The sequence below is a fragment of the Melozone crissalis genome, unplaced genomic scaffold (genome assembly GCF_028551555.1).
Source record: "Melozone crissalis strain CALT ecotype California unplaced genomic scaffold, PUWL_Pcris_2 ptg000016l_1, whole genome shotgun sequence".
In the NCBI taxonomy this organism is placed as follows: Eukaryota; Metazoa; Chordata; class Aves; order Passeriformes; family Passerellidae; genus Melozone; species Melozone crissalis.
This window is the reverse complement of record NW_026535794.1, coordinates 20774748-20787083: the sequence shown is the minus strand read 5'-3', so window position 1 is coordinate 20787083 and position 12336 is coordinate 20774748. Positions and strand designations below refer to the sequence as shown.

The 12336-nt window shown below is 35.8% G+C and overlaps 1 protein-coding gene across 5 annotated transcripts in view; it reads left to right on the top strand.

The window, feature by feature from the left end:
- Window positions 1-12336, top strand: part of SLC39A12 (solute carrier family 39 member 12) — a 34256-nt gene that overhangs the window by 3898 nt on the left and 18022 nt on the right. For all 5 annotated transcript variants that reach the window (XM_054273634.1, XM_054273632.1, XM_054273631.1 and 2 more), the window contains 4 exons: window positions 978-1259; window positions 3742-3949; window positions 5824-6026; window positions 10576-10747. In XM_054273634.1, the coding sequence (XP_054129609.1) occupies window positions 978-1259; window positions 3742-3949; window positions 5824-6026; window positions 10576-10747 (865 nt within the window). The remainder of the gene's footprint in view (window positions 1-977; window positions 1260-3741; window positions 3950-5823; window positions 6027-10575; window positions 10748-12336) is intronic.

The window sequence follows — 12336 nt, the reverse complement described above, 5'->3', positions numbered from 1 at the left end:
CCTAGTCAAAAGAGTAATTCTCAGAGACTGCATTAGGAAAAGTTAAAGACCTTAATAAGCAATGAAGGCTGGAGAGGACACAGTGAACCATACTGTAATCTAGTTTATTTATGTATATAAATAGTTAATTTGGCTATGATTGCTTACAATTTTACACTTATTAAAATCTGTGCTCAGATGTAAAGCCTGCACAGGGTGAATATGTAATTTCAGTCCCTCTTGAAATGCATTTGAAGGACTAAATGGGGTTAAGACCTTGTGCTGGCTCTCTGCACTGGATCTCATTGTTGCCGGTAACAGAATTCATTGAGAAACATAAAAATAGCTGTGTGATTACAGGCTCAATTATGTCTCTCAGCAGTGCATTGAATATGGTATAACTTCTGTTTACATAGCCTCAATTAACTACAGTTCAGCAACTGTTTTTATCTTATCATGTAAACACATATAGAATGCACAGATGAAAATATGAATAGGCCTAGCCCTTATCTAATATATTTGTAACCAGAAGTATAATCTGCTGAAGCCAGTGGAAGTTTTTTGCTCTCTACAATGATTGATCAGAATTATTCCTAATTGTAGGGAGTCTAAATCATAGAATTACAGAATAGAATCATAGAATGGTTTGACTTTGAAGGGACATTAAAGATCATGTAGTTCTGTACCCCCTACCATGAGTAGGGACACCTCCCAATAGACCAGGTTGCTCAAAGTGCCATCTCTAGGACACTTCACTTTCCTTAAAAATTAAAGGGGCTCTGGTAAAAACCCCATGGTGTGATCTTGCAGCCATAGGACTCTGAAGAATTACCTACACCCTCCTCCTGCCACTCCATCAGCCTGTATTTGTGAAGTTTTGGGTTCGATCCCTTAAATATAGAACTTGTATTCTCCCATTGTCCTTCCTATCTGTATTTGCAGATGCCTGGCAGGCTGTCACTTGAGTTGAATTTCCATTTATTTTTATTTCTTCACAGTGCCTTGAACCAGATGCTTTGTTACTGATAGCTGGAGGAGATTTAGAAGATCATCTCAGTGAAGAAGTATTTGAGAGAATTTCTCTTATTCTTCTCTACTACATTCTTCATCGTAGAGATATGTGTTCTTCAGAATTCAGTTTGAATGATAAGGATTACAAATTTTACCTACAGAGTATGCTTAGTTTAAGACATGATGAAGACTGTTATTATTTTTCACGGAATGAAACTGAAGATATTTTAGCTGCAGTAAGGCAACATTTTAAAACTTCTGAAAACCAGGTAAAGAAAACATATGTAAAAATAACTTCATCTTTATTACAGGTGTGATACCTTTATGCTAGTACAGAGACTATGCCAGTGCCAGAAGACTGGTAGGTGGAAGTGTCCAAGCACAGGCTGAACACTGGGATTGTGTTGGCTGTGCTGCTTAATGCTTTTCTTTGAGTTGTTTCTGGCATGTGCCACTTCCACATGGTTGGTGAAATACTGCACTTTAGGGACCATTCCTAATGGGTAATTTAGATGCAGTTGCTCTGCTTAGGGCAGATGGAAAAGAGCACAGCTGTGTAGATGCAATATCTTGCACTTGGCTCCAAGTACAGAAAATACTTACTAATTTCTAATATTTCTTAGCATAGATACACTACCAGTGATCTATGAGATCTATTTGACATAGATCTATCTATAAGGATCTATTTGAGATCCTTATCTCAAATAGGATCTATAAAATAATAGAATAATATTATAGAGTTCAAAGTTGAAACATTTCAATGGTATGAAGTAGAACAGATCCATTACTGGCTGATATAGGAGAAACAATGAATTATTTTGCTGTGATGAAATCCCTGCCAGGTTCTACACTTCCATGTCTATCCAAAGCTGGACGGAATGAGGAATCTGTCCAAAGATATGATGGCTTCCTTCAGTAGAAACACGTTTGTGACTAATTATCTACAAGTATGGATATGCATCGCAGAAAGATTGTTAAAGATAAGCTTAAATTTAAAAAAAAAAGCATAATGAGGATTTCAGCTAAGATCATAATTTCTAATTCAGGGAACATGCTGTAAGTTTTCTCACTGCTGTTTGGAATTCCTTTTTTCAAATAGGATCTATAAAATAATAGAATAATATTGTGGAGTTCAAAGTCAAAGAAGAAACTTTTCCTTGTAATGGGCACTAAAACAGGTTTTAGCCAGATTAGATAACTCCTAAAGTACAGGTTGACCTCCTGTTTACAGCTCCTTAGATCTGTTCAATGTATTGAGTTAAATTTGGTTTATACAAAGGTCAATTTTTTCATTTCATTAGATTTTAATTTACAGCATGCTGTAGTAGGGTTTTCTGCACAAACAGAAGATGAGTAGGAGACCTGGCTGTGTCCAGAATGTTGAGGGCCTCCAGTTCCTCTCTCTGTCTTTGTGTGGTCATTTCCCACCATAAATTATTCATTTACCAGTACTTTTGGTTCTGAGTCTTGGTGAACGTGCTGATTTCCAAGGACTCCAATGGTATCTGAGCAACTGTAAAGAGGCATTGGTGGGTATTTGAAATGTCCAGATAGAATAACAGCCCATAAAATGCTTTACTGAGGGTTCTGTTTGTTTATGCTGGCAGTATAATCACTTGTCAAGCCTGTCCAGTAACTGAGACTTCATTCACTGAATTGAGGGAAAAGAATTTTCTTTTATGAAAGGTACACAAAACATAATAGCATAAGACTTGGAATCACAACACTTGAGTTGTGGAAAAGGGCCAATGGTGCAGGGTAGTCATAGAAGAAAAGCATTTTTAGTGGCTCTTTTGGTTTCACAGAAAATATTCTCTTCTTTAGTCATAGCACCTAATGTCTTGTTTGAAATGAGAGATTAAGTTTTGGGTTGTGAAAACTTTAATGTATAGTGAATGAGCAGGAAAAGAAATGGCAGCCTCCTCTCTGAAGTGTTTATGGTCTACATAAGGAGAGATGAGTATGGATGAAATAAATGACTACTGTACTGGCTCATCTAGCTGACTTTTTAATTTTGCTAATATTAGTTTGAAAAAAAATTAATTAATTATTTTTTATCTTTGTTGTTGTTTCATTCAAACCCAACTATTTGCAGTGAAAATAAACAAGAAAGAAAAAAAGGGAAGAAAATATGAAAAGGGGGATAAATTTCCAGGCAACTGAGAGAGTTTGCAGACCTCCACAAACATGGTTGTATACAACTGACTACTGTTTTCATTTGGTCACCCAGCAGGAAACTCATATCAGCAAAATTATATCTTTCCATATTGTCCCCAGATAATTAATCCATTAAAAATTATTGTTTCCATTAAATAGGTCAGGAAATAAAAATATTAAAAGAATTCTTTCTGAAGTTTGAGATGAAGAGTTACAGTCTGTATTATTTGAGCCAATTTCTCATGCCTTAACAAAAATTCATCCCCTTTCTTCCACTTTCTAAAAGTAGATGTAGATGTAATTGAGTAGGACACTTGGAACAATAGAAACAGCAGGAAAATAACACTGAGCAAAAATAACCTGAATGAGGAACTGTACTTTTCCCCCATTAGACACTGAGTAAATGTTCAAGATTTTTAATTCTATGCCTGTTCTCCTTTAAATGTCCTTTGATTAGCTGTCCTGCTGGCAATTACAGTTTTTTCTACTCTGGCTGTCTATAAAATTGTTCTCCACAGTTTCTCCTCCTGTCACTTTGATTATTTAAATGGAGGTTAGCAGGACTGTATTCATGCTGTTTTCTCCTGATTTCAGTGTGTTGATGTGAGCACTCTGGAGAAAAATGCTGATATAATGGACAGAGATGGTGCTGATGAAAACACTCTTCCCCGCCTGGCTGCTTTAATCCTTACTCTGGCTCTCCAAGGAGTCTGTATGGGGAAAGCAAGTTTGCCTTCCCCAGAATTCTTTATAAAATATATTTTCAGTTCTCTAAATAGTACCACTGAGCTCCAAGTGACAGGTAAGCTGGAGTATGCAAAGTTCATTTCTTCAGGAAAATTTATTGCTGGACATATCAGAAACGCTACTTAACCATAAATAAATAGAAGTATAGGAGTGCTCTAACAGGTCCAAAAATAACAAAACAAAAAACCTGAAACAAAACTAAACAAATGCCAAGCTCTCAGCAGCAGTAGCAGCAGCAGCTATTAATTTCTGTAAAAGGTTGTGCCTACTTGGCAGCTTAAGAAGCTACACCATCAATTCAGAGGCCTGGTATGGATTTAGAAGGTTGTTATAAGACATCAACTTTTCTTTTTTTGTGGCAACTGCTAACAGCAACAGTTTACAAGCTTTTCAGAGCACTTTTTATAAGTTACATTAAGTATGGGTTAAAACAGATTAAAAAATTGAATTGAGCATAGGTAAAGACATTTTTAACATTCATAGGTTACACAGAGGTACATTGAATCACAGAAATAAATACAAAAAAAAGTAATAATCCTTAGGCCCAAACTGGGGCTTATGGATTGCATTTACAAACACTGGTTTGGCAGCAAAGCCCTTCCTTTAAAATTGCCCAGCCAGATCTTGTAAAATAATTCTCACAAGAATGGATAGAGCCATCTCAGCCCAGTGCTGCTAAATAGCTATGTATGGTGAAATATGGCCCCAGTGAAGATAACAGCAGGACTGTATGCTTGGTGGAGTTAGGATGTCATTCAGAAAAACAGAAAATGTTCTTAATATTTTTATTAATATTCTTAATAATAATATTATTATATTCTTACAATATTCTTAAGTTTGTTACAGAGTAACTCTATTTTATGTCTAAGCTCATTATACTGTTCCTTCAAATTTATTTAAATTCTTAATAGTAATTTCAGGAAAGAGTAAGAATTTGGAAGCATAGAAAAAGAAAATTAGATGTTACTGTATTTAGAAAACAAATATACCTGCAAATACAGCTCCATTCAGATCTGTTTGTTTAAGTAGCCAAAAGAAAGTAGTGAAACATCCTATCAGAAACTTTTTTGTGAGATTTACCATTAAGACTACACTATTTACATTTTCTGAGTAACAAGATTAAAAAATAAAGGATTATCATGTGGAAACATTCCCATTAATCTAAATGTCTTTAAAATTAATTTGTGGACCACTTTTTAATAGACAAATTAAGGTTTACAGGAATTATCACTATGGCTTCATTTGAAAGTGCAGGGGTGAAGGAAGGTGATAAGGAAGATAGGATAGAGCCTGCCTCTCAAATAACTGGGCATTCCATCAGCAGAAGCACCCATTGCACCCCAGGTGTGTCATGAGGTACATCTGTGCATGATCTCAGATTTGGATTAGGGATCCTGGCTCTCTCCTTCCTGTTTCAGTACTGTGAGCAGGCATCTTCCCAGTTAACCAAAGGAGAGAAAAAAAATTCACTGTCCTGTGCTGTGTTCCTGAAGTGCAAGGACAGCACAGCATCCTGAAAATTGATTTCAGGACACCCTATGGAGGATGTGTTTCCTGATCCAAATACCTGGCTGTGGCAACTTAGTGTGGAGTTCCATTTACACAGGAAAATTTTAAGAACAGTGAAGTTATTTAACAATTACTAGATAACTTTGTCAGAGATGCTGAATAAATGAAAGATGACTTGCCTGCCAGTCATATCTGAGTGCGACATGTAAAGAGGGAAAGGCTGAGGATCTGAGTGTCTGGAACTTCCAGGGTTGTTAAGCAGAAATTGCCTCTAGTACCAAACAGAGAAAAGAGTATTAAAATGAGGAATTGAATCAATGTTGTAACAAACAGAAAGAAAAAATACTACCTTTTAAATATTTTGTCTTTTAAGTGTGCATTTTCCTATGGTAACATATCTGTTCTCTAATCAATTACTAGAACTAGAACAACTACTCAATGTGCTTAGAGTCAAAAAGACCTGCACTGTAAATGGACAATTTCACAGTCACAAAAGAAGACGTTACAGTGTGGCAATCAGAGATACTGGAAGAAGAAATACTCCAGTCAAAGGAAACCATACAAAAGGAGACTATCTGAAAGGCTATTTTGAAGATCGTGAAAGGAACACAGATTGGGACCAGGTTAATTTATTTTTATGTTATTATAATGTTGGTGACAGAATTTCACAGACAGAAAATAAATTGATTTGCAAACCATGCAATATGTCTGAGGTTTAGTTTAGTTTAAAATGTATTAGTTTCAAAAAGGCATTTAGATATGGATGAAAATATATATTTATATAGCTATATTTGTTTAAATATTAATTGGGAAAAAAACTTTGTGGATGTTGAATGTGCAATTAAAGTCACTGGGAGGGACTAACAGGTTAGTGTTACCTGGAATCAGGTATTTCTTCAAGACTCAGAGGATTGGATTAACATGGCTTTGATGTTTTCTTACAGTTATTAGAGATTTCTTGTGGTTTTATGTTACAGAGTTTCTAGGATGCCTTAAGTGACCTGGTAGAAAGAGGGATTGTTTTGCACTAAGAAAAACAAATTCAGTTAAAGTTTATCTGTAAGTTGCTTTTAAAAGGCTTCTGTAAATTGAAGACTGGACATTTCCAAACTCTTTTCATAGCCATTTATGGAATCCAGAAGTCTTCCTTAGAAAGTATAAAGACTGTAAAACAGAGCCTTAGGTACTCCAAAGTATCTTCTCTGAGAACTTTGAAGGACACTGGCTTATTTCAGGTGATTTTATCCTTATCCTAAAAATCTGAAAATAAATAAATTTTGTTTATGGCAATGATCAAGACGGTAACTGACTTCCATCCTTTAGACGGGGTATCATTCCACAGACAAAAAAGGAGACTCCAAAGCATATAATTGGTATATATTTTGATGTATACATTTGAAATATATTCTTCAAAGAACACTTTTCTATTGTTTTCAACCCTTCATCATTTATATTAACTCAGTGGCAATGTTTCTTTTCGATTTAGGAGAACTGAGTGATGTTGACTTTTTCTGTGAAGTCATTTCATGAGTGAAATTGACTTTTTCTGTGTGGTCATTTTAGGACGGAGAGCTGAGACAAATTTCATCTGGTTAAATGCTATTCTGATAGATATTTATCTCTGTAATTATATTGCATTTGAAATGCATACTCTATCAATACGTTTATTTCTTTGCAGCTGACCACAAGAAAGGATCATGCTGATCAGCATGATGATGGGGTTTTAATGGGGTCTCAAAATAATCCTGAACTAAGGTCATTTTAAATGTGTTTCATATGAATTTTAAATTATGAAGGACAGAAATCAGTAGTGATCCTATCTGTAAGAGAAGTAAAATTCTTCAGCAACTGAAGTATTTTTAAAGCTCAGTTTTTTGAGTTCTTGAACTTCTAAAACTGACTAACTCAAAGGATAAGTGTGCAGGGACATTATCTGAGTCTTAGGAGTCAACTGTTCTGTATACATAAAAAAATCACAAAGAAACATCTGGACAGAAGATAATTTCTCTTCTGTATTAATTCCTAGTTTCTAAGGGTTTTTTTTCCATTTATGTTCTTTTTAGCTATGCCTATTTTCCTTTACATATTCCATTAGAACACTTCATGTTTCACTGCAGTGTTGTTAATTTTGTCTCCTGATAGTTTTTCTGCAGCTATGATAGCCATTGTGCTTCATTAGTAGCTGATTCTGCTACATACAGGACATTGACTTGGCTTGTGTTTGCTAACTGCTTTAAGATCTGTAATTTAATTTTTATATAGGAATAATTATTTGAAACATTACCAAAAAAAAAGGGTCACTTCTTTCTTTTGAAGTCATTATTGTCTCTACAATTACAAATGTCTATAAAAAAAGTAAATGATAAATAATCTAATATGATAAATGATCTTACATTCCGGTAAACTATGTCACATCTATGTATTCATTTATTCTTCCTCATTAAACAAACATGGAATTTGGAAACCCAAATCATCCATCCATCCATCCATCCATCCATCCATGCATCCATCCACCTGTCCATCCGTCCGTCCATTCATCCATCTGTCCATCCGTCCATCCATCCAGTTTTTCACATGAAAATATGCAAAATCGATGTGCTTATTTCTTTGTTATCATCCTCCAGGATGATACACACATAGTTGCTTTTCTATTGGAGACAGTTCTCTGCCTCCTTATGTTAAAAAGCTTCAAAGGCTGGGACTTTCATCTAGAAAAGATGCAAATTCTCATGCCCCGCATCTTACAAGAAAATTTTACTAAATAGACACTATTTTTATGTAGGGGTGGACAATTTATTTTTACAATTGATATTTTGCTTTTCATTGAAAATTCGTGGTAATAAATTCTCATTGAAAATTCTTGATAATAAATTCGCATTAAAATTTAGGTTCGCAGTAATCCCGGACCTCATCTTGTCTATTGTACTTTTCAAAAAAGAGCCAATTTCAAATTCAGATCAGATTTCACAGAGCCATGTACGGTTGAATGGTGAATGTCTCCAAAAACAGAGTTTATAGTCTTTGAGAAATCTGTACCAGTGGTTTCTTGCCTTCATCTTGATGGCCTTATTTATTATAGCATGTTGGAGTTTTTTATTGCTGCAACTAATACCTTTCACCTCTCATTCTTTCACTGAAAAGATTCTGGTTATCTCTTCCCTCTAATCACCTTAGACAGTTGAAGACTTAAATGCCAACCAACCTTCCTGTTCCCAAACTGAGCAAACCCAGGTCCCTCAGCCTCTCCTGGCACATCATGTGCTGCAGTTCCTAGCCATCTTGGTGGCCCTCCATGGACTTCCCTCAATTTGCCAGTGTTTTGCACTGCTGGTTATTGGCTGGACATAGTCCAGATGTGGGCTCCCATGTCCTGAGAGGTGGGCAAGATTCTTTCTCCAGTGCCTGCTGGCTCTGCTCTTGCTAGTGCAGCCAGTGTGCAGTTAGTGGTCACTGCCACAAGGGCACACTGGTGGCTCATGTTCAAGTTTCCTGTCAGGAGCCACCCCAAGGGCTTTTTCTGGAAACCTGCCTTCCTTCTGGCCAGTTTCCCTAGCCTCCATTGATGCATGGAGTTATTCTGTGTGAAGCACAATAAGTTTGTCTTGGCTGATCTTCCCTAAGGGCTGGCCAGCCCATTTTTTGTCCTGTAAGGTCCCTCTAAACAGCAGCCACACCCATCAGCATTCTGACTAGCAGCCCCAGTTGAGTTTCACCTGCGAATGCCATCTGGTGCACTCTGTTCCATCACTCAGTTGTTGGCGAAGGTGTTAAATAATAAATAATATAATCCCTGCTCTGACTGGTCAGCAATGCTGCTCATGACCAGCCAAAATCCTCGTCTTCCAACTTGATACCAGATGTCAGTGCTCCCTAGTTCTAGAGCCAATATCACTGCCTAGAACAGGCAAAATTAAGGCCTCTTCCGATATGGTAGCTCCTGAATTGTCTTCATGCTCTCCTTTGGCCTGAAGGCAGAACACACTCAGTCCAGGTGACAAGATCACCCATTATCCTGAAGACTTGAGTGTGGTTTTCAGAAAAAACATATCAGTGTTCAATTAATTTCGTTTCTTAGTGAAAGTGAACCATAAGGCATATTTTACTTCACTAATGGATAAGCAATAGCAGGAATCTGTTGGATTTTATCTGGGTTATTTAAAGGTAATTATACTTAACTTCAAAAGAAGGTTAGGCTTCAGTAATGAGATAAAGAATATTTAGGAATACCTCGAGTCTCAGATGCAGAACAATTTAAATGAAAGAAAATTTTTGGGTTTTAAATATTGAATCACAGCTCATCAGATGAGATTAAGAAATGAAGATTATTAATAAAATAATATATTTGTTAAGTAAGATAACATATTTGATCTGGAGTTCTTCTGTTTAAAAGTGTTTACAGAAATTTCCACTAGAACTTTTCTTGTGTTAACTGCTCGTGTTTTTACTGGAAATTTCATCCTGGAGCAGAACACACAAAATGTCTTCATGACAATTCTTGAAATATAAATGTTTCCATGCAAAAATTTTTCTTTTGACAAAGAGATGCTCTAAGCAAGAACAAAAAAGTAGTTGGAATTTGGAAGTACCTGTAATAATACAATTATTAAGCAATCGTTAGACCAATATTAGACTATGTAACATCTAGTTTGCTGACATGCCCTCATATATTGAATTTAAAAAGCTAATTTATTTCCATATCTTACTGAAGATCCAGTACAAGGACGAATTTCAGTATTGCTTTAATGTGGGCAGTATCTTATATTAGTAGCACTATTACTGCAAATAATGTAGTTTCACAAGAATAGCTAAGAATATGGTTTGTATGAGCATTGAAACTTTTTTCTTAGCACACATAACAATAAAATATTGAGAGATATTGTTAGATATTATTTTGTAAGATCTTAATGACATTAAGTGACTTCAATAAAAATTGAGCAGGTTTATCCTAAAGATTCTGATCTTTCTGAAATATACTAGTATCGATTTTACACAGAAAAGAAGTAAAGTAATTGAAGTAATTAAACTAATTTAAGCAAGAAAGAGTATAGATATATAGCAGGTTTCTTCTAGGGCTGGAGTGCCCTGTGTTCTTCTAAGATTCTGTATTTAACCTCAAAATTAAATGCAGGTATATGCAACATGTTTAGTAACCATGCATACTTTCCTCCAAAGGTTTGTTTCTCTGCCAATGAACTTGTGAAGATATTTTTGAAAAACAGTTCTTCCTCCATTTCTAAGGACCGCTTCAAGCAAATCAGTCCAGCTATCATTCAACAGCTTTTAAGTTGTTCATGTCAGCTTCCTGATTTCAAACAGACAAAGCTTCCACCAACAACTATGGAAAGTAAGTTATGTTCTTATTAATAAATTTTTATTTAAATTCAGATAAAGGGGTGCAAGGACTTCTGGAGACTTTTCACTCATTAATAATCCAAAACATGGGATTTATGCCATCTGTAATTTATGCATTCTACCATTTAATAGCATACATGTCAGATAATAGTATTATATATTATATTGAGAAGTGAGGAGATTCAATAGTCTAAATTTTATACTATTTGAAATTCTATTTCCACATGTAAGGTTTTAAGCTTTATTTTCTTCATTTGTTAGAGGACTGCTTGATATTGCCAGCAGGTAGGCAATAACAGGTCCTCATCTATGGATTGCTGGGCAGTAAGGGCTTATATTGTGAAATTTGCACCAGGTTGTAATCATTGCATTGCTCTTACATAAAGCTTCAAAGTTACATTAGCTGGCAATTTATACCACGATGTGGCAAAACCTTGATATAGATAAGTTGTGCAGGAATGCTACTGGTGTTTCAGCCTGTAATATTTTATAGCAGAGGAGCTTTGAGGATACTATTGGGGTAAGAAAAACATCCAGAAAAACAGTAACAGGGCAGCAGGACTGTGTGATAGAGCTGGAACAAGAACTGACTGAGGGTATAATTAGGTTGTTTCTAGTTGCAGTTGTAGCCCTCACATGCCTCTGCTTCCAGTGTTTTCTGCCCCATCTGTTCCATGGATTCCACTTCTCCTGTATTCAGTCCTTAATCCACCTTATAAAAGAAAAATCTGAATGTGAGATGACTCAGATTCAGGGTCAGCTGAATCAGATATAGGGCTTCCTAATGTGTTTTCTGGATTTTTTTTTTCACTTTAAGCCAATAATATCTGGGTTACAAATCAAGGTGTGCTGGTGTAATAACAGAAATTAATTTTGCTGGGGAATTTGGGAGTCGGGAATGACCAAAAAGGAACAGACATCTAACCATAATTGCCTGCATCTACAGGAGCACTTTTTAGGCTACAAATCAATGTCTTTGATACCTTTATTCTAATATCTACATGGTCAGCTTTAGATGACTGGATCTTTTTGGGTCTAGTAAATTTTCCCCACATCCTGCTGCCCAGTGATCCTTATGGATCAGCACATGAATTAAAAAGCATGAAAGGACACATGTGAATATCCCAGAAGTAAAAAGCATGGGAGAATACTCATGGATATCCCAAGAATTGTTATAGTAGAGACATACAGAATAGGAAGAATCATTATGGGTCTGCAATAGGCAGCAGTCCTTCTTTCTTATCTTATATCTCTGCTCATTACCTGAACACATTGCAGTCTTTACTGCTTTGATCTCTTCTGTGCTACACAGATATGACCATTTTTTTAGATCAGGAATCGAGGGACAAAGAAAGAAAAGAAAGGAACTTACCCAGGTCACATCAAGGTTCATAAAAAATTCACTGTTAAGTGGTATTCTTCCAAGTCTAAAGCCATCAGCCCAATCAATGACATTTTACTGATCTCATAAAGGTGAGAGATGAGAAAAATTGAACTATTCAAGTGCAGAATGGAATTAATAAGAGCCCTTTCTGCAGCCCTTTCCCTGTGCTTTTTGACAAAGGAAGGTTTCCATGACCA